Here is a 26,119-nt window from a genome sequence, read left to right on the forward strand (position 1 = left end):
AACCGTATAGTGGGGCTGTTGCGTTGAAATATTGTAGGGGGCGCTGTTGCGCCATTAGGCCACGCCCCCTTTAGTTGTTTTTTTTATACGAAAATTTTCGCCACTTGTGATGTGTGTGCAAAGTTGCGCAACTTTTGGAGTACGTTTTGCGGCTCAAAAACGCGATTCTTTACGGGGAAAATAATAAGAATTAAAGCTGCAAGCAGCGATGACCGGGCCCTCGCAGCTCTACCCACGTCACAAGGGGCAACGGTTTCACTATTACACTTATTGCCCTTTTACACTTATTGCCCTATTACGCTATTACACTTATTTCACTATTAAACTTTTTGCGCTATTACACTATTACACTTATTACACTATTACACTATTACACTATTATACTTATTGCACTATTACACTATTACACTTATTGTGCTATTACACTATTACACTTATTACGCTATTACACTTATTAGACTATTACACTTATTATGCTATTACACTATTATACTATTACACTTATTGTGCTATTACACTATTACACTTATTAGACTTATTACGCTATTACACTTATTACACTACTAGACTTATTATGCTATTACACTATTACACTATTACACTTATTACACTATTAAACTATTACACTTATTACACTATTACACTTATTACACTATTACACGTATTACACTATTACACTTATTGTGCTATTGCACTATTACACCTATTACACTATTACACTTATTAAACTATTACACTATTACACTTATTACACTATTACACTTATTAGGCTATTACACTTATTGCGCTATTACACTATTACACTTATTACACTATGACACTATTACACTTATTACACTATTACACTTATGGCGCCATTACACTATTACACTATTACACTTATTACACTATTACACTTATTGCGCTATTACACTATTACACTTATTACACTATTACACTTATTGCGCTATTACACTATTACACTTATTGCGCTATTACACTATTAAATTTATTACGCAATTAAACTATTACACTTATTACACTATTACACTATTACACTTATTACACTTATTGCGCTATTACACTATTACACTTATTACACTTATTACACTTATTACACTATTACACTTATTTCACTATTACACTATTACACTTATTACACTATTACACTTATTGCGCTATTGCACTATTACACTTATTACACTAATACACACTTATTACACTATTACACTATTACACTTATTACACTATTACACCATTACACTTATTACACTATTACACTATTACACTATTACACTTATTACACTATTACACTTATTGCTCTATTACACTATTACACTTATTACACTGTTACTCTATTACACTTATTGCGTTATTACACTATTACACGTATTACACTATTACTTAATCAAGTCATATGACACCAGCCACAACTCTCTTTGACAAACGGTTGATGAGTAATAGCCAAAAAAAGGAACAATCAAGTTTCGGCCAATCAGAAGAGGGGGCGGGGCTAAGTTAAACCAATTAAGGTGAAGGACACTTAGTCAAGTCATATGATACCAGCCACAACTCTGTACGATAAACGGTTGATGAGTAACAGCCAAAAAAAGGAACAATCAAGTATGGACCAATCAGAAGAGGGGGCACTTCCTGTTTGGTGAAGGAAGTTTGACCCTTCGCCACGGGCACGCCGTTTTACGAAAACTCACGATTCGCACAACTTTTCATCGTTAAGGTGTCTTGAGTATGCCGAGCGAACTTGAAGTTGATCCGATTAACCCCCTAGGAGGAGTTCGTTAAAGTGCGACACGTGAAAACGGCCAAAAATACACCAAAACGCCACTAATTAGTCAAAATGGCTGACTTCCTGTTTGGTTTCGGAAGTGGCGCCAAGAGACTTTTTTGTGAGTCCGGACATGATACAGGTGTGTAGCGATTTTCGTACGTGTAGGTGAAACCGTATGGTGGGGCTTGAGGCACGAAGTTTTGTAGGGGGCGCTATTGAGCCATTAGGCCACGCCCCCTTTTGATTTTTTTTAAATACAACATTTTTCGCCACTTGTGATGTGTGTGCAAAGTTGCGCAACTTTTGGAGTACGTTTTGCGGCTCAAAAACACGATTCATTCGGCGGAAGAATAATAATCTTTGCAAATACAATAGGGTCCTCACACACTGTGTGTGCTCGGGCCCTAATTAAAGCTGCAAGCAGCAATGACCGGGCCCTCGCAGCTCTACCCACGTCACAAGGCCAGCAGCCAATCAGAAACCAAACAGGAAGTCAGCCATTTCGACTAATTAGTGGCGTTTTGGCGCATTTTTGGCCGTTATCACGGGTCGCACTTTAACGATAGTTTAAAGTTTTTCTCAAAAAAAAAATTGAGAAAAAAAAAATTTGAGAAAAAAAAAATTGAGAAAAATAAAGTTTTTGAGAAAAAAAAATTGAGAAAAAAAAATGTTTGAGAAAAAAAAAATTGGAGAAAAAAAAATTTTTGAGAAAAAAAAATTGAGAAAAAAAAATGTTATGAAAAAAAAAATTTGAGAAAAAAAAATTTGAGAAAAAAAAAATGAGAAAAAAAAAATGTTTGAGAAAAAAAAATTTTGAGAAAAAAAAAATTTGAGAAAAAAAAAAATTTGAGAAAAAAAAATTATGACACCAGCCGCGAGTCTGTACGACAAACGGTTCATGAGTTATAGAGGCACTTCCTGTTTGGTGAAGGGCACTTCCTGTTTGGCGAAGGAAGCGTCAATTAAGGTTAAGGACTCTTAATCAAGTCATATGATACCAGCCACAACTCTGTACGATAAACGGTTGATGAGTAACAGCCAAAAAAAGGAACAATCAAGTATGGACCAATCAGAAGAGGGGGCACTTCCTGTTTGGTGAAGGAAGTTTGACCCTTCGCCACGGGCACGCCGTTTTACGAAAACTCACGATTCGCACAACTTTTCATCGTTAAGGTGTCTTGAGTATGCCGAGCGAACTTGAAGTTGATCCGATTAACCCCCTAGGAGGAGTTTGTTAAAGTGCGACACGTGAAAACGGCCAAAAATACACCAAAACGCCACTAATTAGTCAAAATGGCTGACTTCCTGTTTGGTTTCGGAAGTGGCGCCAAGAGACTTTTTTGTGAGTCCGGACATGATACAGGTGTGTAGCGATTTTCGTACGTGTAGGTGAAACCGTATGGTGGGGCTTGAGGCACGAAGTTTTGTAGGGGGCGCTATTGAGCCATTAGGCCACGCCCCCTTTTGATTTTTTTTAAATACAACATTTTTCGCCACTTGTGATGTGTGTGCAAAGTTGCGCAACTTTTGAGGTACGTTTTGCGGCTCAAAAACACGATTCATTCGGCGGAAGAATAATAATCTTTGCAAATACAATAGGGTCCTCACACACTGTGTGCTCGGGCCCTAATTAAAGCTGCAAGCAGCAATGACCGGGCCCTCGCAGCTCTACCCACGTCACAAGGCCAGCAGCCAATCAGAAACCAAACAGGAAGTCAGCCATTTCGACTAATTAGTGGCGTTTTGGCGCATTTTTGGCCGTTATCACGGGTCGCACTTTAACGATAGTTTAAAGTTTTTCTCCAAAAAAAGTTTTTGGGCAAAAAAAAATTAGAGGAAAAAAAAAATTTGAGAAAAAAAAAATTGAGAAAAAAAAAATTTTTGAGAAAAAAAGAAATTTTGAGAAAAAAAAAATTTTGAGAAAAAATTTTTTTTGAGAAAAACATTTTTTGAGAAAAAAAAAATTGAGAAAAAAAAAGATTTGAGAAAAAAAATGTTTGAGAAAAAAAAAATTTTGAGAAAAAAAAATTTGAGAAAAACAAATTTGAGAAAAAAAAATTTTGAGAAAAAAAAAATTGAGAAATAAAAAATTGGAGAAAAAAAAATGTTTGAGAAAAAAAGAAATTTTGAGGAAAAAAAAATTTTTGAGAAAAAAAAAATTTGAGAAATTTTTTTTTGAGAAAAAAACATTTTTTGAGAAAAAAAAAATTGAGAAAAAAAAGATTTGAGAAAAAAAATGTTTGAGAAAAAAAAATTTTGAGAAAAAAAAATGTTTGAGAAAAAAAAAATTGAGAAAAAAAAATGTTGAGAAAAAAAAATATGACACCAGCCGCGAGTCTGTACGACAAACGGTTCATGAGTTATAGAGGCACTTCCTGTTTGGTGAAGGGCACTTTCTGTTTGGCGAAGGAAGCGTCAATTAAGGTTAAGGACTCTTAATCAAGTCATATGATACCAGCCACAACTCTGTACGATAAACGGTTGATGAGTAACAGCCAAAAAAGGAACAATCAAGTTTCGGCCAATCAGAAGAGGGGGCGGGGCTTAGTTAAACCAATTAAGGTGAAGGACACTTAGTCAAGTCATATGATACCAGCCACAACTCTGTACGATAAACGGTTGATGAGTAACAGCCAAAAAAAGGAACAATCAAGTATGGACCAATCAGAAGAGGGGGCACTTCCTGTTTGGTGAAGGAAGTTTGACGCTTCGCCACGGTCACGCCGTTTTCCGAAAACTCACGATTCGCACAACTTTTCATCGTTAAGGTGTCTTGAGTATGCCGAGCGAAGTTGAAGTTGATCCGATTAACCCCCTAGGAGGAGTTCGTTAAAGTGCAACCCGTGAAAACGGACGAAAATGCGCCAAAACGCCACTAATTAGTCAAAATGGCTGACCTCCTGTTTGGTTTCGGACATGGCGCCAAGAGACTTTTTTGTGAGTCCGGACATGATACAGGTGTGTACCGATTTTCGTACTTGAGGGTGAAACCGTATAGTGGGGCTGTTGCTTTGAAATTTTGTAGGGGGCGCTGTTGCGCCATTAGGCCACGCCCCCTTTTAATTTTATTTAAATACGTAATTTTTCGCCACTTGTGATGTGCTTGCAAAGTTGCGCAACTTTTGGAGTACGTTTTGCGCCTCAAAAACGCGATTCTTTAGGGGGAAGAATAATAATAAGAATCTTTGCAATTACAATAGGGTCCTCACACACTGTGTGTGCTTGGGCCCTAAAAAGAATAATCTTTGCAATTACAATAGGGTCCTCACACACTGTGTGTGCTCGGGCCCTAATAAAAACAAAATATTTATTTAGGCTAGACTAGGCCTTCTCCTTCTCCAGACTCTACAGGAGCAGTGCGCGGACGCACGACCAGCTTGTCATATCTGAGGTGCGCAATGTTGCCTTTGGTGCGTGCCTCTCTAAGCTGGGGTAGAAGATCCTTTCTTCTCTGTCGAACTTGGTCTGAGTAGTCCTCATTAGGGCCCGAGCACACACAGTGTGAGGACCCTATTGTATTTGCAAAGATTATTAGGGCCCGAGCACACACAGTGTGTGAGGACCCTATTGTATTTGCAAAGATTATTATTCTTCCGCCGAATGAATCGTGTTTTTGAGCCGCAAAACGTACTCCAAAAGTTGCGCAAATTTGCACACACATCACAAGTGGCGAAAAATGTTGTATTTAAAAAAAAATCAAAAGGGGGCGTGGCCTAATGGCTCAATAGCGCCCCCTACAAAACTTCGTGCCTCAAGCCCCACCATACGGTTTCACCTACACGTACGAAAATCGCTACACACCTGTATCATGTCCGGACTCACAAAAAAGTCTCTTGGCGCCACTTCCGAAACCAAACAGGAAGTCAGCCATTTTGACTAATTAGTGGCGTTTTGGTGTATTTTTGGCCGTTTTCACGTGTCGCACTTTAACGAACTCCTCCTAGGGGGTTAATCGGATCAACTTCAAGTTCGCTCGGCATACTCAAGACACCTTAACGATGAAAAGTTGTGCGAATCGTGAGTTTTCGTAAAACGGCGTGCCCGTGGCGAAGGGTCAAACTTCCTTCACCAAACAGGAAGTGCCCCCTCTTCTGATTGGTCCATACTTGATTGTTCCTTTTTTTGGCTGTTACTCATCAACCGTTTATCGTACAGAGTTGTGGCTGGTATCATATGACTTGACTAAGTGTCCTTCACCTTAATTGGTTTAACTAAGCCCCGCCCCCTCTTCTGATTGGCCGAAACTTGATTGTTCCATTTTTTGGCTGTTACTCATCAACCGTTTATCGTACAGAGTTGTGGCTGGTATCATATGACTTGACTGAGAGTCCTTCACCTTAATTGGTTTAACTTAGCCCCGCCCCCTCTTCTGATTGGCCGAAACTTGATTGTTCCTTTTTTTGGCTATTACTCATCAACCGTTTGTCAAAGAGAGTTGTGGCTGGTGTCATATGACTTGATTAAGTAATAGTGTAATACGTGTAATAGTGTAATAACGCAATAAGTGTAATAGAGTAACAGTGTAATAAGTGTAATAGTGTAATAGAGCAATAAGTGTAATAGTGTAATAAGTGTAATAGTGTAATAGTGTAATAGTGTAATAAGTGTAATGGTGTAATAGTGTAATAAGTGTAATAGTGTAATAGTGTAATAAGTGTGTATTAGTGTAATAAGTGTAATAGTGCAATAGCGCAATAAGTGTAATAGTGTAATAAGTGTAATAGTGTAATAGTGAAATAAGTGTAATAGTGTAATAAGTGTAATAAGTGTAATAAGTGTAATAGTGTAATAGCGCAATAAGTGTAATAAGTGTAATAGTGTAATAGTGTAATAAGTGTAATAGTTTAATTGCGTAATAAATGTAATAGTGTAATAGCGCAATAAGTGTAATAGTGTAATAGCGCAATAAGTGTAATAGTGTAATAAGTGTAATAGTGTAATAGCGCAATAAGTGTAATAGTGTAATAAGTGTAATAGTGTAATAGTGTAATGGCGCCATAAGTGTAATAGTGTAATAAGTGTAATAGTGTCATAGTGTAATAAGTGTAATAGTGTAATAGCGCAATAAGTGTAATAGCCTAATAAGTGTAATAGTGTAATAAGTGTAATAGTGTAATAGTTTAATAAGTGTAATAGTGTAATAGGTGTAACAGTGCAATAGCACAATAAGTGTAATAGTGTAATACGTGTAATAGTGTAATAAGTGTAATAGTGTAATAAGTGTAATAGTTTAATAGTGTAATAAGTGTAATAGTGTAATAGTGTAATAGCATAATAAGTCTAGTAGTGTAATAAGTGTAATAGCGTAATAAGTCTAATAAGTGTAATAGTGTAATAGCACAATAAGTGTAATAGTATAATAGTGTAATAGCATAATAAGTGTAATAGTCTAATAAGTGTAATAGCGTAATAAGTGTAATAGTGTAATAGCACAATAAGTGTAATAGTGTAATAGTGCAATAAGTATAATAGTGTAATAGTGTAATAGTGTAATAAGTGTAATAGTGTAATAGCGCAAAAAGTTTAATAGTGAAATAAGTGTAATAGCGTAATAGGGCAATAAGTGTAAAAGGGCAATAAGTGTAATAGTGAAACCGTTGCCCCTTGTGACGTGGGTAGAGCTGCGAGGGCCCGGTCATCGCTGCTTGCAGCTTTAATTAGGGCCCGAGCACACACAGTGTGTGAGGTCCCTATTGTAATTGCAAAGATTATTATTATTATTCCCAAAAAAGAATCGCGTTTTTGAGGCGCAAAACATTCTCCAAAAGTTGTGCAACTTTGTACACACATCACAAGTGGCGAAAATGTACGTATTTAAAAAGAATCAAAAGGGGGCGTGGCCTAATGGCTCAATAGTGCCCCCTACATCATTTTCCGCATAGACGTTTACAGAATTAAGTTTCACCTACACGTACGAAAATCAGTACACACCTGTATCATGTCCGGACTTACAAAAAAGTCTCTTGGCGCCATGTCCGAAACAAACAGGAAGTCAGACATTTTGACTAATTAGTGGTGTTTTGGCGCATTTTTGGCTGTTTTCACAGGTCGCACTTTAACGAACTCCTCCTAGGGGGTTAATCGGATCAACTTCAAGTTCGCCCGGCATACTCAAGACACCTTAACGATGAAAAGTTGTGCGAATCGTGAGTTTTCGTAAAACGGCGTGCCCGTGGCGAAGCGTCAAACTTCCTTCAGGAAGTGCCCTTCACCAAACAGGAAGTGCCTCTATAAATCATGTCCCGTTTGTCGTACAGACTCGTGGCTGGTGTCATATGACTTGATTAAGAGTCCTTAACCATATTTGGCACTTCCTTTGCCAAACAGGAAGTGCCCTTCGCCAAACAGGAAGTGACTCGTGGCTGGTGTCATATGGTTTGATTAAGAGTCCTTCAGCTTAATTGGTTTAACTAGCCCCTCCCCCTCTTCTGATTGGCTTCTGCCCCTTGTGACGTGGGTAGAACTGCGAGGGCCCGGTCATCGCTGCTTGCAGCTTTAATTAGGGCCCGAGCACACACAGTGTGAGGACCCTATTGTATTTGCAAAGATTATTATTCTTCTTCTTCCGCCGAATGAATCGCGTTTTTGAGGTGCCAAACGTACCCCAAAAGTTGCGCAACTTTGCACGCACATCACAAGTGGCGAAAAATTACGTATTTAAAAAAAGAAATTAAGGGGGCGTGGCCTAATGGCGCAACAGCGCCCCCTACAAAATTTCAACGCAACAGCCCCACCATACGGTTTCACCAATAAGTACGAAAATCGGTACACCTGTATCACATCCGGACTCACAAAAAAGTCTCTTGGCGCCATGTCCGAAACCAAACAGGAAGTCAGCCATTTTGACTAATTAGTGGCGTTTTGGCACATTTTTGGCCATTTTCACGTGTCGCACTTTAATGAACTCCTCCTAGGGCGTTAATCAGATCAACTTCAACTTCGCTCGGCATACTCAAGACACCTTAACGATGAAAAGTTGTGCGAATCGTGAGTTTTCGCAAAACGGCGTGCCCGTTGCGAAGCATCGAACTTCCTTCGCCAAACAGGAAGTGCCCCCTCTTCTGATTGGTCGATACTTTATTGTTCCTTTTTTTGGCTAGAACTCATCAACCGTTTGTCGCACAAACTTGTGGCTGGTGTCATTTTACTTGATTCCAAGTCCTTGTTCTTAATTGGTTTAAGTTAGCCCCGCCCCCTCTTCTGATTGGTCGATTATCTATAGTTCTTCTTTGCTATCTTTTCAATGGTTTGTAATAAGTGCAATAGTGTAACTGTGTCTAGGTGTAATAACTGTAATAGTGTAATAGCGCAATAAGTGTAATAGTGTAATAAGTGTAATAGTGTAATAAGTGTAATAGTGTAATAGTGTAATAGTGTAATAAGTGTAAAAGTGTAAAAGTGTAATAAGTGTAATACGTGTAATAGTGTAAAAGTGTAATAAGTGTAATAGTCTAATAGTGTAATAAGTGTAATAGTGTAATAAGTGTAATAAGTGTAATAGCGCAATACGCTCAATAGTGTAATAGTGTAATAGTGTAATAGTGTAATAAGTATAATAAGTGTAATAGTGTAATAGCGCAATAAGTTTAATAGTGTAATAAGTGTAATAGTGTAATAAGTGTAATAGTGTAATAGCGCAATAAGTGTAATAGTGTAATAGCGCAATAAGTGTAATAGTGTAATAGTGTAATAAGTGTAATAGTGTAATAGTGTAATAAGTGTAATAGTGTAATAGTGCAATAAGTGTAATAGTGTAATAAGTGCAATAGTGTAATAGTGTAATAAGTGTAATAGTGTAATAGTGTAATAGCGCCATAAGTGTAATAGTGTAATAGCGCAATAAGTGTAATAGTGTAATAAGTGTAATAGTGTAATAGTGTAATAAGTGTAATAGTGTAATAGCGCAATAAGTGTAATAGCGTAATAAGTGTAATAGTGTAATAGTGTAATAAGTGTAATAGTGTAACAGTGTAATATTGTAATAAGTGTAATAGTGTAATAGCACAATAAGTGTAATAGTGTAATAAGTGTAATAGCACAATAAGTGTAATAGTGTAATAAGTGTAATAGTGCAATAAGTGTCATAGTGTAATAGTGTAATAAGTGTAATAGTGTAATAGCACAATAAGTGTAATAGTGTAATAAGTGTAATAGTCTAATAGTGTATTAAGTGCAATAGTGTAATAGTGTAATAAGTGTAATAGTGTAATAGTACAATAAGTGTAATAGTACAATAAGTGTAATAGTACAATAAGTGTAATAGTATAATAAGTGTAATAGTTTAATAAGTGTAATAGTGTAATAGTGTAATAGCACAATAAGTGTAATAGTGTAATAGCACAATAAGTGTAATAGTGTAATAGTTTAATAAGTGTAATAAGTGTAATAGTGTAATAGTGTAATAGTGTAATAGTGTAATAAGTGTAATAGTGTAATAGCGCAAAAAGTGTAATAGTGAAATAAGTGTAATAGTGTAATAGGGCAATAAGTGTAAAAGGGCAATAAGTGTAATAGTGTAACCGCTGCCCCTTGTGACGTGGGTAGAGCTGCGAGGGCCCGGTCATTGCTGCTTGCAGCTTTAATTAGGGCCCGAGCACACACAGTGTGAGGACCCTATTGTATTTGCAAAGATTATTATTCTTCTTCTTCCGCCGAATGAATCGTGTTTTTTAGCCGCAAAACGTACTCCAAAAGTTGCGCAACTTTGCACAAACATCACAAGTAGCGAAAAATTTCGTATTTAAAATAAAAATAAAGGGGGCGTGGCCTAATGGCTCAATAGCGCCCCCTACAAAACTTCGTGCCTCAAGCCCCACCATATAGTTTCACCTACACGTACGAAAATCGCTACACACCTGTATCATGTCCGGACTCCCAAAAAAGTCTCTTGGCGCCACTTCCAAAACCAAACAGGAAGTCAGCCATTTTGACTAATTAGTGGCGTTTTGGTGCATTTTTGGCAGTTTTCACGTGTCGCACTTTAACGAACTCCTCCTAGGGGGTTAATCGGATCAACTTCAAGTTCGCTCGGCATACTCAAGACACCTTAACGATGAAAAGTTGTGCGAATCATGAGTTTTCGTAAAACGGCGTGCCCGTGGCGAAGCGTCAAACTTCCTTCACCAAACAGGAAGTGCCTTTCGCCAAACAGGAAGTGCCTCTATAACGCATGAACCGTTTGTCGTACAGACTCGTGGCTGATGTCATATGACTTGATTAAGAGTCCTTAACCTTAATTGGCACTTCCTTCGCCAAACAGGAAGTGCCCTTCGCCAAACAGGAAGTGCCTCTATAAATAATGAACCGTTTAACGTACAGACTCGTGGCTGGTATCATATGAATTGATTAAGAGTCCTTAACCTTAATTGGCACTTCCTTCGCCAAACAGGAAGTGCCCTTCGCCAAACAGGAAGTGCCTCTATAAATAATGAACCGTTTGTCGTACAGACTCGTGGCTGGTATCAGATGAATTGATTAAGAGTCCTTAACCATATTTGACACTTCCTTCGCCAAACAGGAAGTGCCCTTTGCCAAACAGGAAGTGCCTCATTACCTCATGAACCGTTTGTCGTACAGACACATGGGTGGCGTCATATGGCTTGATTAAGAGTCCTTCAGCTTAATTGGTTTAACTAGCCCCTCCCCCTCTTCTGATTGGCTGCTGCCCCTTGTGATGTGGGTAGAGCTGCGAGGGCCCGGTCATCGCTGCTTGCAGCTTTAATTATTATTCTTCTTCTTCCGCCGAATGAATCGCGTTTTTGAGGCGCCAAACGTACCCCAAAAGTTGCGCAACTTTGCACGCACATCACAAGTGGCGAAAAATTACGTATTTAAAAAAAAATTAAAGGGGGCGTGGCCTAATGGCGCAACAGCGCCCCCTACAAAATTTCAACGCAACAGCCCCACCATACGGTCTCACCAATAAGTACGAAAATCGGTACACACCTGTATCACGTCCGGACTCACAAAAAAGTCTCTTGGCGCCATGTCCGAAACCAAACAGGAAGTCAGCCATTTTGACTAATTAGTGGCGTTTTGGCACATTTTTGTCGCACTTTAACGAACTCCTCCTAGAGCGTTAATCAGATCAACTTCAACTTCGCTCGGCATACTCAAGACACCTTAACGATGAAAAGTTGTGCGAATCGTGAGTTTTCGCAAAACGGCGTGCCTGTGGCGAAGCATCGAACTTCCTTCGCCAAACAGGAAGTGCCCCCTCTTCTGATTGGTCGATACTTTATTGTTCCTTTTTTTGGCTAGAACTCATCAACCGTTTGTCGCACAAATTTGTGGCTGGTGTCATTTTACTTGATTCCAAGTCCTTGTTCTTAATTGGTTTAAGTTAGCCCCGCCCCTCTTCTGATTGGTCGATTATCTATAGTTCTTATTTGCTATCTTTTCAATGGTTTGTAATAAGTGCAATAGTGTAACTGTGTCTAGGTGTAATAACTGTAATAGTGTAATAGCGCAATAAGTGTAATAGTGTAATAAGTGTAATAGTGTAATAGTGTAATAAGTGTAATATGTGTAAAAGTGTAAGTGTAATAAGTGTAATAGTGTAATATTGTAATAAGTGTAATAGTGTAATAGTGTAATAAGTGTAATAGTGTAATAGTGTAATAGTGTAATAAGTGTAATAGTGTAATAGCGCAATAAGTGTAATAGTGTAATAAGTGTAATAGTGTAATAGTGTAATAGTGTAATAAGTGTAATAGTGTAATAAGTGTAATAGTGTAATAGCACAATAAGTGTAATAGTGTAATAAGTGTAATAGTGTAATAGTGTAATAAGTTTAATAGTGTAATAGTGTAATAAGTGTAATAGTGTAATAGCGCAATAAGTGTAATAGTGTAATAGCGCAATAAGTGTAATAGTGTAATAGCGCAATAAGTGTAATAGTGTAATAAGTGTAATAGTGTCATAGTGTAAATAAGTGTAATAGTGTAATAGCGCAATAAGTGTAATAGCGTAATAAGTGTAATAGTGTAATAAGTGTAATAGTGTAATAGTGTAATAAGTGTAATAGTGTAATAGTGTAATAGTGTAATAGCACAATAAGTGTAATAGTGTAATAGTGTAATAAGTGTAATAGTGCAATAAGTGTAATAGTGTAATAGTGTAATAAGTGTAATAGTGCAATAAGTGTAATAGTGTAATAGTGTAATAAGTGTAATAGTGTAATAAGTGTAATAGTGTAATAGCACAATAACTGTAATAGTGTAATAAGTGTCATAGTGTAATAGTGTAATAGCACAATAAGTGTAATAGTGTTATAAGTGTAATAGTGTAATAGTGTAATAAGTGTAATAGTGTAATAGTGTAATAGCACAATAAGTGTAATAGTGTAATAGTGTAAATAGCACAATAAGTGTAATAGTGTAATAGTTTAATAAGTGTAATAAGTGTAATAGTGTAATAGTGTAATAGTGTAATAAGTGTAATAGTGTAATAGCGCAAAAAGTGTAATAGTGAAATAAGTGTAATAGTGTAATAGGGCAATAAGTGTAAAAGGGCAATCAGTGTAATAGTGAAACAGCTGCCCCTGTGGCGTGGTTAGAGCTGCGAGGGCCCGGTCATTGCTGCTTGCAGCTTTAATTAATGTAGAGATTTGTACCTTTTAGATTTTTGCATCTTTTAAGTATTTCTTCTTTATCTTTGAACCGGAGGAGTTTAATCACCACGGTTCTGGGCCGCCCGTCGGCTTCGAACCTCCCGGCTCTATGACAGCGCTCAAGTTCAATGAGTTTAGGATCCAGCTGCAGATGTTGGGCTAGAATCTTTTTTACTTTACTCTCTGAATCTTGCCAAGATTCAGTTTTAGTGTCAGGGATGCCGTCAATCAGGAGATTGTTGCGCTTAAGTTGATTTTGCATGTAATCTTCTTTAGCGGATAAATCAGCAAGGGAGGACTGAATTTTTAGCAGGTCATTATTAACCTTGTCCTTTTCATAAGACACATTTGCCTTATTTGTTGCCAATTTCAGATCCGCTATTTCTGCTTGTGAAAACTCCAGGCTCTGTGCGATCTTACCAAGCTCACTGCTAAAGCAGTCCATTCGCTTGTTGGTGGAATCCATGATCATCTGTACGAATGATCTGTAGGTCTTCTCCTGCTGTTCCAGTAGATCTTTGAAATAAGCCTTTTGTTGATCAAGCAGTTCTTGAAGAACTGAGTGGCAAATAAACTCATCATCCGACCCAGCGCCGCCGCCGGCAGTCTGGATTGGAGCTTTCCGTGGCATGGTGAATTCAAACTGTAGCAAATAGTCCGCTGCGGTGTCGGAATCTGGGTCCCGGCTGAAGACGAGCCTACCAGGCTAGCAATGTGTAAACACAAATCTCAAACAAAACAAATATAACTCACCAACACCGATAGCTAGGTCTCACCAAACACACACGATGATTTTAATGAAGACGGAACACAGGCTAGAAACAAGCCCCACTGTCTTCTGGCTACTGCTGGGGGCACAGCCAAGTATTTGGTGGTGCTGGTTGCTGCTGCTCAGGTCCTGGTGGTGCAGGCCGCTGTGGGCCTGGTGGTGCAGGCTGCTGTGGGCCTGGTGGTGCAGGCCTCTGTGGGCCTGGTGGTGCAGGCCTCTGTGGGCCTGGTGGTGCAGGCCGCTGTGGGCCTGGTGGTGCAGGCCGCTGTGGGCCTGGTGGTGCAGGCCGCTGTGGGCCTGGTGGTGCAGGCTACTCAGGCAAGGCCTGGTGGTGCCAGGCAGGCTGCTTCTGGCCTGTTGGTGGTGCAGGCCTGATGGTGCAGGCTGCTGCCGGCCTGGTAGTATTTGCCTGCTGTAACAAAAAGGATATATCAAACTAGCTCTCCCACACCAATGTAAACAAACCATTGTGCCATTGGGTTTGAATCCTATTAGTAGACCTTACCTGAACTGTACTGTGTTGTGCTTTTCCTATGTGAACTTCTAATAAAGTATTCAATCAATCAATCAATGAGTGATCATACTGGCAGCCATGAAATAAAACACTTTTACAACTTGGCTAAATACAGTAGGCCATGCAACGTCATGCCATATGGTTTCCTTTGTAGAACTACAATATAGCCTACGGTGCAGTATAGCCCTGAATCATGACGGTCACTGAGAATGTCATGTTATCAGCTACCGTAATGTTTCAGGGCTACAGTGTCTATAGCTAGCGTCATGGACGAGTCATAGCCTTTATCCGTCCTAAAATCTTCACGGTCTGACACACAAAATGAGTGGACAAAGCTACCAGAAACACAGGAAGACTATAGCCCTGAATAACCAGAACATCTATAATTCAGTTTACAAATGGAACCAAATGGACCCTTCACCCTTGATACACTGAGCTATGGGTGTATTTGCAAATAAAACATTTGATAACCAGTACTAGTAGGACTCATGTCATAGTAAATAATGTTCTGTTAGCCAGGCTATACTTCTGTCGAATGACAAACAAGCAAAATGAGGACTAATATTATGAGAAACACAACGAGCTAGCTTAGTGTTATAGTAAATCAGTGTCACACATATTCAGGATAAAACCTGTAGACTTGACATTCAGTGATTGGGTATTATATATCTCTATACCTCTTCAGGATAGCCTATCCCAGCTGAGGTCTGGAAATTATGCCTCCAGTCCCTGGCTGATTTTTATCTTTTAATTGTTGAATTTACTGTTTTTATTCTAATAAAGTTTTTTTCCCTTTGTTAAGCGCTTTGTGTAAGTAGAAAAGCGCTATATAAATCCAAGCTATTATTATTATTATTATATATGACAACATATAAATCCAAGCTATTATTATTATTATGTATGACAACATTACAGTATAAAGGTGTGTAAAACAGAAAATCAAAAAATCAGGTCTTTGCCACAGACATGTTGATGACCCTTTGTGTATGTTTTGTCTTTAGTCAGGAGATGATTCAATCCGGTGGTGTGAAGAGGCTGATGAAGAGATGGAGGACTTGTGATGGATGAAGCAGAGCAGATCTCCCTCCAGGCTTACAGCGACGGCACCCTCCAGGACGATGTCAAGCAGTGGACAAATCTTTGCACATTATTTCGAATAAAAAACATTGATTTACACCTTGCCTTTCAAATTTCTTAAACCTTCTGATGACCTGGTCAAGGAAGCAATCAATCCATGATTGAAAAGAAAAAATAACTTTTATTTACATACAGGTACATTATTGTCTTCTAGACTAGAGTTTTACTCACCCCATGGGAAAGTCATTTGTTGTGCGGTGTGTCTGTCCATCTGAAGAAGCCCATGTGACAAAGACCTAGAAGAGAAACACAGTGTCAAAATGTTGGTAGTCAAAACTCAACAATTAGTTCCACTAAAATGTAATCAAATGGTTGGATGGAAAGCATGGAGGCCTGTGATTGAAAATAACACATTTTGCTCTCATTTCAGTCAGTGTAACAGTAGCCTCGGAAACCCAGACTTTTATTTTAGTGTAACAGCTTCAGCAGAAAGTGACATTACCTCTCCATGTGTTTTCTGTATTTTAGCAAAATGTCACACGGGGGAGTGGTGAATAAATATTAAAATGAATAGGTGTGGCAACGTTGTTATGATGATGTACATAATATGCAATGTGATTTGTTTGCTGAACATTTAGAAGAAATGAATGGATGTGGCAATGTTTTTATAATGATATGAGCACTTCACAAAATAAACTGGCCATGACTATGAGGCTGTTTCCATAAACAAGATATCATTCAATCCCAAAATCAGCTATAGACTACGATGCAATAGTTGTAGGCTATTTATTGTTGATGTATTCACGGTGTTGTCCAATGCATGCTAACAGCCTACTTGGTTTAGATTGAGCGTGCTGCGTTTTTATTATGTGAGGAAAGAAAAACACTTCAGTAGACTAGAGAGAGACTTACTTGTATAGCAGATCACACATTTTATAGCCTACAGCTGCTCACAGTGTCTGGGGGACTTATAAATTAACAGTATAGGCCAAAGTCTAAAATATTGGTGATATCATATGATATTATAAGTCTTCAGGAAAGCAGATAGCTTCGCCCCCTCCCCCCGTGTTTTGGCATCGTGGCTACATACACGACTGCTTTCACCTGCTTGATTTTCAACATAGTTTGACATCTAATTTATTGTACTCATCATGATGATTGAATAACCCCTTGAGATGTGCATGTCGCTTTTGAGGGGGTACTGAATCCTCAATCCAGTAAACTGACACAGCTAGTCCAGCAAGCTGACACTGGCATTGAATAACATCCTGCTAGCGATAGCATGCTAGCGTCAATTGTATAGTAGAGAGACACTTACCCAGACATGTTGTACCACTGTAGCACAGCTCCTGAATTAGCCTCACCCGGACCATGATTGAATTTGACGAAACAACAACACGACCGAAGACGCTATTCTGTCTCAAGGGAGACGGGGCTCGTGTGCACAGACAGTGAAAAGTCAACGAGTGGCCGGACATGTATCAACTTGTTTTGACAACATGACAAAAGGATGCATTGCTTCGCTTGTTCTACAGAGCCGCCTTGGCGCCCTCTGGTGTGATCCCCATGTTACGTCATCAAAGAGCGACAAGATATCCTTATGAAAAACATATTTTCATAACTGCATATGCGTGGCTGGCCAATTTTTTTCGGTAAAAACATAAAAACATAATGTTTTAATATAAATATACATATCTTCATGAAAGTAACTTTTGGTCAGGTCTAAATTGTTTATTTAACAAAAATAAAACGTGCACCATCAACTTTAAGTGGTCACATATTAGGTAAAAGGGATCCCAGCCATTCAGCTACTACTTCCATCACTTCACTCATTTGACCTATTTGACCTGCTAGCAACAAGTCTTGCGAGGCTAGACTGTTGCCTCCGCGATTTGGGCAAATGCTCCCGTCATACAGTCTGGCAAACCAGAATAGAAATTATGAGTGCGAAATAAAGCAGATGTGACGCAACCGCTCCCTTGATGCCACTTCACTGTCATTAGTTAGCTGTGGACAAAAGAGTGCACTGACTTGTGTGCTGTCGAAACAGCTGATAAGCTGCAGCCAGCGGTGGTCGGTGGACAGTAACTGAGTAAATGTACTTGAGTACTATTTGTACTTCAAGTAGCTTAAAAGCATGTACCGGTATGTACTCTTGAATAAATACGTTTATTTAAAAGCAAGTACTTTTTTACTCTTACTTGTAACATTTTGACTGAGTTTACTGTGCATTGGAGTAAATGTGACCAGGAGTATATTCTGTACTCTTACTCAAGTAGGCTACTCGGGTCGCGCGAGTAGCCTACTGTCCATCTCTGGCTGCAGCGCAGCGCCTCAAGCCTGTTTATGCTCCCCCCCCCGGAGATTTATAAGCTCACAATGTTGGATTTGCATTTGCAACGCGATGTGAGCTTGTATGTCAGTTCTCACTCAGACGCTCTCTGAACACTTCACTGTGTCATTGCGGAGAGAGGTGGGACGTCCGCGAACGAATCGAATCTTTTGAACGGCTCTTTGAAGTAAACGATGGGATCCGGTTCGCGCAGGAGAGAGCGCGAAGAAGAGAGCGCATAGTGAGACAGATCCTTGGCTTGGGCTCACTTCAAAGAGCCATAAATCCATTGCTTTAGTCTCTTCTCTCTACACAGAGGAGGTTTGTTGAATGAAGTGAAAGCAAAGCAGTGCTGCGCAGAACAACACGTTTGGGGATCTGTTGGGAATTATTTTCCTCACAAACTTTATTTAGCAGTCAAATTTCGCCGGGATAGTAACGTGTAGCATTTGTTGGACGCTACTTCACTACTGGGGTCTAAAAATAGCTACGCTATGCTACAGCTACGCTGGTTCAAAAGGAGCTGCGCTAACGTGACGCTACTGAGAAATGTAGTTAAGCTATGTTCAGCTGCCTTAAAGTTAAAGCTCCAAACAGCCCAAAACAAACTAATTAGGGTTGTGCTTGGTCTGAGGAGGGAGACCAAGCACAACCCTAATTAGTTACCGATCATCACCACGAAAGCGTGGGATGGCTCAAAGTAGCTGACATGAGTACAGCATCTTGCAATGGGCCTGGTGTACAAGATACACTACACCTCCAAGATTCCCATGTACCTGACAAACTACTTCTTAAAGGTCAAGGATGTTCACGATCACAACACCAGAGGCAGCTCCACTAATCATCATCAACGTAGATTTAACACTAAACAAGGCTCTTTCAATGTTATATGAGATACTTAAAGTGTGGTTCCTGTGGAAATAAGCCTCGGCTTTCTAGGATCTCCTTTTAGTTGACCTTGTACCAGTGATTTGTACTGTCATGAAACTGTACTTTTTTCTATTGCAAACTTCTAATACATTCTTCAATCAATCAATATGTAGCGTCGCTACTTGTAGCTCGCTACTGCCCATCACTGAGGGTTAATAAGTCTGGTTTGTCATAGTCTACATTTAGGTGAAAGTTGGAAAGTAGCATGCTATGACTGATTTGTTGTCAAAAAAAGAAAAAAAATATATATATATATATATATATATATATATATACACATACATATATTGAATTAAAACAAAATCAGAGAGTTTTGATCAATTACCTTATCAAAAATAAATGTAAAAATAATTTTCCAATCCGGCAAATCAAAATTAAATTCTTAATAAAAAAAAATGCTATATTAAGAAGAACTAAATCAATACAACTCAATTTAAGATAAAATGGTTAATCGTAAACAAAACCAAGGTAAAGAGTATTGATAAATTACGATTATGTCTGAGTATCTTCGGATCTCACAAAATACTTTGATAGGAGCTTTTCTTGGGGGCAGGCCTTTGATCAGGATTTAAACTGTGTTTACCCAATTAAAATAGATAGGGTGTGACAGAATGAGAATGTATGTAAAACAGTCAAAGGGGATGAATGGGATATACGTCACTTCAAGGGCTAGTGTAAGTCGGGGGTTTGGTCAACAGCCATTAAACACTGCTGATAACTTAAAGGGGAAAAGCACCCATTTTCAACATTGAACTATGTCATAATATACTTTAGAGGAGTTGTGTGGAAATAATAAAAAAGTCCCCCCCCCCCCCATTTCTGTGTTGCCTAGAACTGGAGGATTGATTGTGGGGTCATGGCTTGCAGAGTATCAAGATGTACTTAGTTATACTTGTACATAGTTCAATGTTGAAAATGGGTGGTTTTCCCCTTTAATTCTTGAGACAAATTGGACAAATTGATCGTGTCATCCCTTAGTTTCAGGTCCTTTTGTTATATGACTAAATAAATGTCCAAATCAGCAGAAACATTGTATTGAAATAATAGCTCTGTAGGTGAAATGATACCTGGATACATTTAACATATTAGGTCATCTTTTTTATTACATGAAAGTATACAGTATTCATGATTTTATAACTTATGATGTCTTCAGGCTGAGTGGCTGTAACCTATCAGAGAGATGCTGTGAGGCGTTATCATCCGTCATCAGTGCCAACTCCTCCAGCCTGAGGGAATTGGACCTCAGTAACAACAATCTACAGGATTTGGGAGTCCAGCAACTCTCTGTTGGACTGGGGAGTCCACACTGTGTACTGGAGATCCTCAGGTCAGTATTCCTGAACCCTTTCAACCCATTTAAATCCTGGTGCATGTGCATATAAGCATGTGTAAAAGTTTTAAAACAAAGAACCAAAGTGATGACATTGTATTAGAAAGACCCCCCAGGAATCCGCGATTCTGCGATCGCGGATTTCTCGGTGACCCGCGGAATTCGCGGCCATTCATGGATGTTTCTACCATCTGCGGAATAACAGTCGCGAGTGCCGGCAGAGGGGCGGGAGTAGTTATTTTATTACATACATTCTCATTCCGTCACAACCACTCCATTTTAATTGGATTAACACAGTTTAAATCCTGATCAAAGGCCTGCCCCCAAGAAAAGCTCCTATCAAAGTATTTTTCTTACAGAATTACGTGCAACAATTGTAGTCCCGACTTCCTGGGAAAACTAAGGAACTTCTGCCAGTCAAGTGACTACTGGCCAATCATAGCGCGTCTTTTCCGGGATTTATCAATTCATCCATTTCCTGATGTTTCACGGCTAGGCAGCTCAGCTGTTCTTACAGGCTGCGTACGTAAAGATCCGTCCCCACCTGCCTCTGATTGGCCTACCAACGTCCCTTTGTGTGACGCACATGGAAGCGATGCACACAGATTCCCTTGGTCCCCTGATGCATATGCACCAGAGCCGAAGGAGACGTCTACCTTTATATATCTATGACTAGCACTAGTGAGCAGGAACGTAGATAAACTTGGGTAATGTAGGCACAGACGTTGGCTGCCATGTTTGTGCTTGTGTCCAAAGTGGCCACTGATACCCGAAACTGCATAGTATGACTTTAATGCACAGGCTGCAGGAGGCTCTTCTGAGGCTGCTGCCAGTGGCCAAAACCTTAAATACAGCTCTGTAGGTGAACTGATACCTGCCTGGATACTTTTAACATAATAATAAGCATATATTTCAAGAAAGTAAATGCATAGATTTTTTTTAACTTATGTGTCTTCAGGCTGAGTGGCTGTAACCTATCAGAGAGATGCTGTGAGGTGTTATCATCCGTCATCAGTGCCAACTCCTCCAGCCTGATGGAATTGGACCTCAGTAACAACAATCTACAGGATTTGGGAGTCCAGCAACTCTCTGTTGGACTGGGGAGTCCACACTGTTTACTGGAGATCCTCAGGTCAGTATTCCTGAACAGTTTCAACCAATTTAAATTCTGGAGCATTGCATAAGCATGTGTAAAAGTTTAAGGGTTAACAAAGATCCAAAGTGATGACAATGAATTTAATTATGACTAAATGACTAATGCACACCTCAACCAACTCAATACATTCTTTGGATTTTGCTTCTAATGTATGCTGTATGAGCAGCTGCTTCCTCCTTCTATCTCATATAATAAGATCCTCCCTATGAGGTTCTTCTTTAGCCCATGCAGGTATTTCTTTCTGTTATGATTTGACGGCTGCCATGACGATTTTAACCCCACAGTTAATCTGCTAACTGTAGCAGCTTAAGTGGCCACATATTAAGTAAAAGGCATCCCAGCCATTCAGCTACTACTTCCATTACTTCACTCATTTGACCTATTTGACCTGCTACCAAATGGATATTCAATTATATGTGTGTGTGTGTGTGTGTGTGTGTGTGTGTGTGTGTGTGTGTGTGTGTGTGTGTGTGTGTGTGTGCGCGCGTGTGTGTGTGTGTGTGTGTGTGTGTGTGTGTGTGTGTGTGTGTGTGTGTGTGTGTGTGTGTGTGTGTGTGTGTGTGTGCAATCTGAGTGTCTTCAGATCTCACAAAATACTTTGATAGGAGCTTTTCTTTGGGGCAGGCCTTTGGAGTGGGTGTGACTGAATGAGAATGCATGTAAAACAGTCAAATGGGATGAATGGGATATAATATGTCACTTCAAGGGCTAGTGTCTGAGTTGCTAAGTCGGGTGGGGAGCAACCCTCACATTGTTGTTGTTGATTGTGGGGTCGGGTTAGGGTTGATGATGTCATCAATATTACTTAGTTGTACTTGTACATAGTTCAATGTTGAAAATAGGTGGTTTTCCCCTTTAATTCTTGAGACAAATTGGCCCAACTGATTTTGTCATCCCTTAGTTTCACATAGCAGAGGTCCTTTTGTTATGACAAAAATATCCAAACCAGCATAAACATTGTATTGAAATAACCTGTGTGTGTGTGTGTGTGTGTGTGTGTGTGTGTGTGTGTGTGTGTGTGTGTGTGTGTGTGTGTGTGTGTGTGTGTGTGTGTGTGTGTGTGTGTGTGCTTGTGCATGTGCATGCGTGTGAGTGTAGGTTGTCCGGCTGTATGGTCTCAGAGGAAGGCTGTTCTTATCTGGCCACAGCTCTGAGATCAAACTCCCATCTCAAAGTACTGGACTTGGACTACAACCATCCAGGAGACGGATTGGAGCTCCTCTCTGCTCTACCACTGGAGACTCTGAGGTATGGACAGAACTGCTGCCACTCACTGTAAATGTGTTCTACTTGTTTTAGAGTAATGAAACAAGTAACACGGCCTAAGGTCGAGAAGTGACTCTCAGGTTGTGCAGCAATATCCCCCAACACACACACATGCACAAACAAACACACGCACAGTTCGGTTAAACCAGTGGTTCTCAACCTTTCAGGCCGTGACCCCTCAAATAATCATATTTTACTGGGGACCCCCCACCCTGACAAGCACTAAGAGTTGAGGCATTACATTCTGTATAACATGGTTCTATTGTGAAAATATCAGAACTAAATTGTCACTTTATAAATGTGCAGATACCCTCTATAGACTTAACTCTAAGGTCCTCTCCCACTGTGGCACGATACAATAACGATAACGGTAACGGTAAAACAATATTTCTCCATTGAAGTGGATGAGAGTGGATGTTAGCGTCCACAACACAACAATAATGCTGCATAATTGACCTGAACGCCGACATGTCGTTATCGGTATCATTATCGGGCACAGTGGGAAAGTGGCTTTATGAATGGAGTGTTTACTGTTGAGAGAGAAAACAATGTTGCACATTAAGATAATCATCTGGGGAACCCCACAATAACTTATGGACCCCCCTGGGGGTCTGGACCGACAGGTTGAGAACCACTGGGTTAAACTACTGAGCTGACCTGCCTTCAATGCTTTAGTGCCCCCATGTGGACAATGTATGTATTAGCGTGACTCATGGACGGACGGAAGAGCTGGACGTTTTCATAGCAACTGCAACCTGACGGTCACAATCATATGGTGATGCAATAGAATATTGTTTTACGGTAATTGTATCTATTATTGAATGGAATAAGTAGACCTTACGTTGTGTCTCCTCCACCCCCAGTGTTGACCATGGTGGTGAGTGCAGGCTGCTGAAGAAGTGTAAGTGTGAATTCTGTTTCATTCATTATATCAAAGTATCACGCATCCAGCTATGTAAATGAACAGTTAGTATACATAGCAGCATTGACATTCACTCATTCACATCCTTCTGTGAATGAAGATGATAATCACTATAAGTGTAATGTTCCCAAGAGCCCCTGTAAACGGGTAAGGTTGTAACATCATCATCATCATCATCATCATCATCATCATCATCATCAACTCTTTATTGACAGACACTAGGTCCAATAAGAAGACAAACAAAAACACAACATTAAAAACATCACACCAATAAAAAATAAGAGCAATCAGAACACTAAAATAAGGTACTATACAAGTGTTTCCAGATGCAAGAGTGGTATTTCACATTACTGAACTGGGGTTTAGTCAGCAGCATGATAATCAAATTATTAGACACATTCAGACAACAAATAAACTTGAACGTCAAATTTCTCAAAAGAGCATGAAAAGTGCACACTCCTACTTCACAAAACAATTGACTGGCACTCGACCATCTTGGTTTTCTGAGTAGAATCCTCATACAGTCATTGTAAGCAACCTGCAGCTTTTGGATGCTTGTCTGCTTATATTTTACCCACAAGGGGGCAGTATACAAAGGAGTGCAATAGGCTCTGAACAAGTTTATCTTAACATCATTAGAACAAAAGTAGAACTTCTTCCTAAGCATGTTGGCTTGTGCATAGAGCATACAACGCTGCCTATATATGTCATCATAACAGTTCAAATATCCATTCTGGAGTTGTGATTCGGCCTTCCATGGCCCATTTTGTACTTTTTACTCCACTACAATTATTAATCAGCTTGCAGATTTATTATTACAAAACAAACATTAATCACTTAAGCCCTATTTGATACTTTGGCTGTTTCAAAAGATCGGATCTACAAGCTCTTAATTGTAGATCTGCTACAGCGCGCGCACGTGTGTGTTCGTGTGTGCGTGCATGCATCTGTTTGTGTTTAATACGTTAGTAAGTTAAGTAAAAGTACCAATGACACAAAAGCCCACATTGAACATTTTATTGAGTAAAGAACAACATAAAAAAAATACAATTTTGAGGTATTTTTACTTTATTTGGATACTATAAATTTCCAATAATTTTACTTCTACTCCACTACATCTCAGAGGCAAATATTGTACCTTTACACCTTAAAATTATTTGAAAGCTTTTGTAACAAGTTACTACAGAAATAAATTATAATATTATAAAACATACATTAACCACTTTAGCCCTATTTTATACCTTGGCTGTTTGAAAATAGACAATCTCCAATCTGCGACGTGACGCGTCCTACTGCGAGATTGAGAGTACTTTTTTTGCGAGAATGAGAGTACTTTTACTTAAGTAAAATATGCGAGTACTTTTTCCACCAATTCGGGACTAACGTGTACGGTCCTTGCGAGAATGAGAGTACTTTTACTCAAGTAAAATATGTGAGTACCTTTTCCAGGACTGCCGGTCCTACTGTATATTCTCACATGCTCGCATGGACAGTGTGTGAGACCACACAGTCTACTGTCTGGACAGTCTGAGAGACCACACGGTATACTGTCTGGACAGTCTGCGAGACCACACAGTATACTGTCCGTGCGAGAGTCGCTTATCGATCAAAGCGACTCTTCAGCTGCTTTAGGTCATCACAGCTGGTCAAATGGGTATGGACTGTGGATATAGATATGGATGGACACTGGCTGGGCAGCAGAAGAGAGACGCCACGTGTCACTCGCGTTTGTGAAGGAACTCATAACTTTAATTCAGGTGGAAAACATTATGGGGTTATCTTTTGGGTGAGTTAATCCAATATCGTGTCATTGTTTGGTCCAGATGTAGAGAACACACATAAATCGAGAGGCAGGGGAAAACGGGAGGAGAGGAGGAAAAATAAATCATCCACAAGCACCGAGGAACAGGATTTTACCCCCCCAAATGAGCACCCATCTCTGGCAGGGACGGATCAAAGGGAAGATATGCCCTGTGCGACCAGATTGCATAGGCCCCGATTTTACAACTAGAACAACCCAAATACGACCAAACCACAAAAGAAAAGCCAATAGAAGAGAGATTACTCCGCAGTCGCTTCAAGTTCACTCCCATGTCCACATCCCACACAGACCACACACACATGCACACACACACGCACACACACGCAAGTCCAGCAGCAGTTTACTGTGGAACCATTATTACCATTTATTCTGTAAAGTAAGCTTGCAGCCTACATGAGTGACACCACACCAGTCATAATCATGAATGGAATACCCACTATCGGCGATGGGTGTGTTTGAGTGGTTACACAAAAACATAAAGTAATCATGTCTATTACCTATAAACCACTGGCTGCTATGCATGCCAATGAAGACCATGTTACTGACTGATACTTCATAATCTTAAGGTTTGGAGCGTCGGTTTTATCCGTAACACATTACTCCATAAAGGACACACTTCACA

The 26,119-nt window shown here is 39.5% G+C and overlaps 1 protein-coding gene across 1 annotated transcript in view; it reads left to right on the plus strand.

Moving 5' to 3' along the window:
• Positions 1-26,119, plus strand: part of LOC308280769 (NACHT, LRR and PYD domains-containing protein 3-like) — a gene marked incomplete at both ends in the record, with an annotated part of 60,801 nt that overhangs the window by 28,984 nt on the left and 5,698 nt on the right. Inside the window, 3 exons of the mRNA XM_080755088.1 lie at positions 20,155-20,328; positions 22,586-22,735; positions 23,617-23,654. Coding sequence (XP_080611214.1) covers positions 20,155-20,328; positions 22,586-22,735; positions 23,617-23,654 — 362 coding nt within the window. The remainder of the gene's footprint in view (positions 1-20,154; positions 20,329-22,585; positions 22,736-23,616; positions 23,655-26,119) is intronic.

The sequence above is a fragment of the Nannobrachium achirus genome (genome assembly GCF_963921795.1).
Source record: "Nannobrachium achirus genome assembly, contig: SCAFFOLD_230, whole genome shotgun sequence".
In the NCBI taxonomy this organism is placed as follows: domain Eukaryota; kingdom Metazoa; phylum Chordata; class Actinopteri; order Myctophiformes; family Myctophidae; genus Nannobrachium; species Nannobrachium achirus.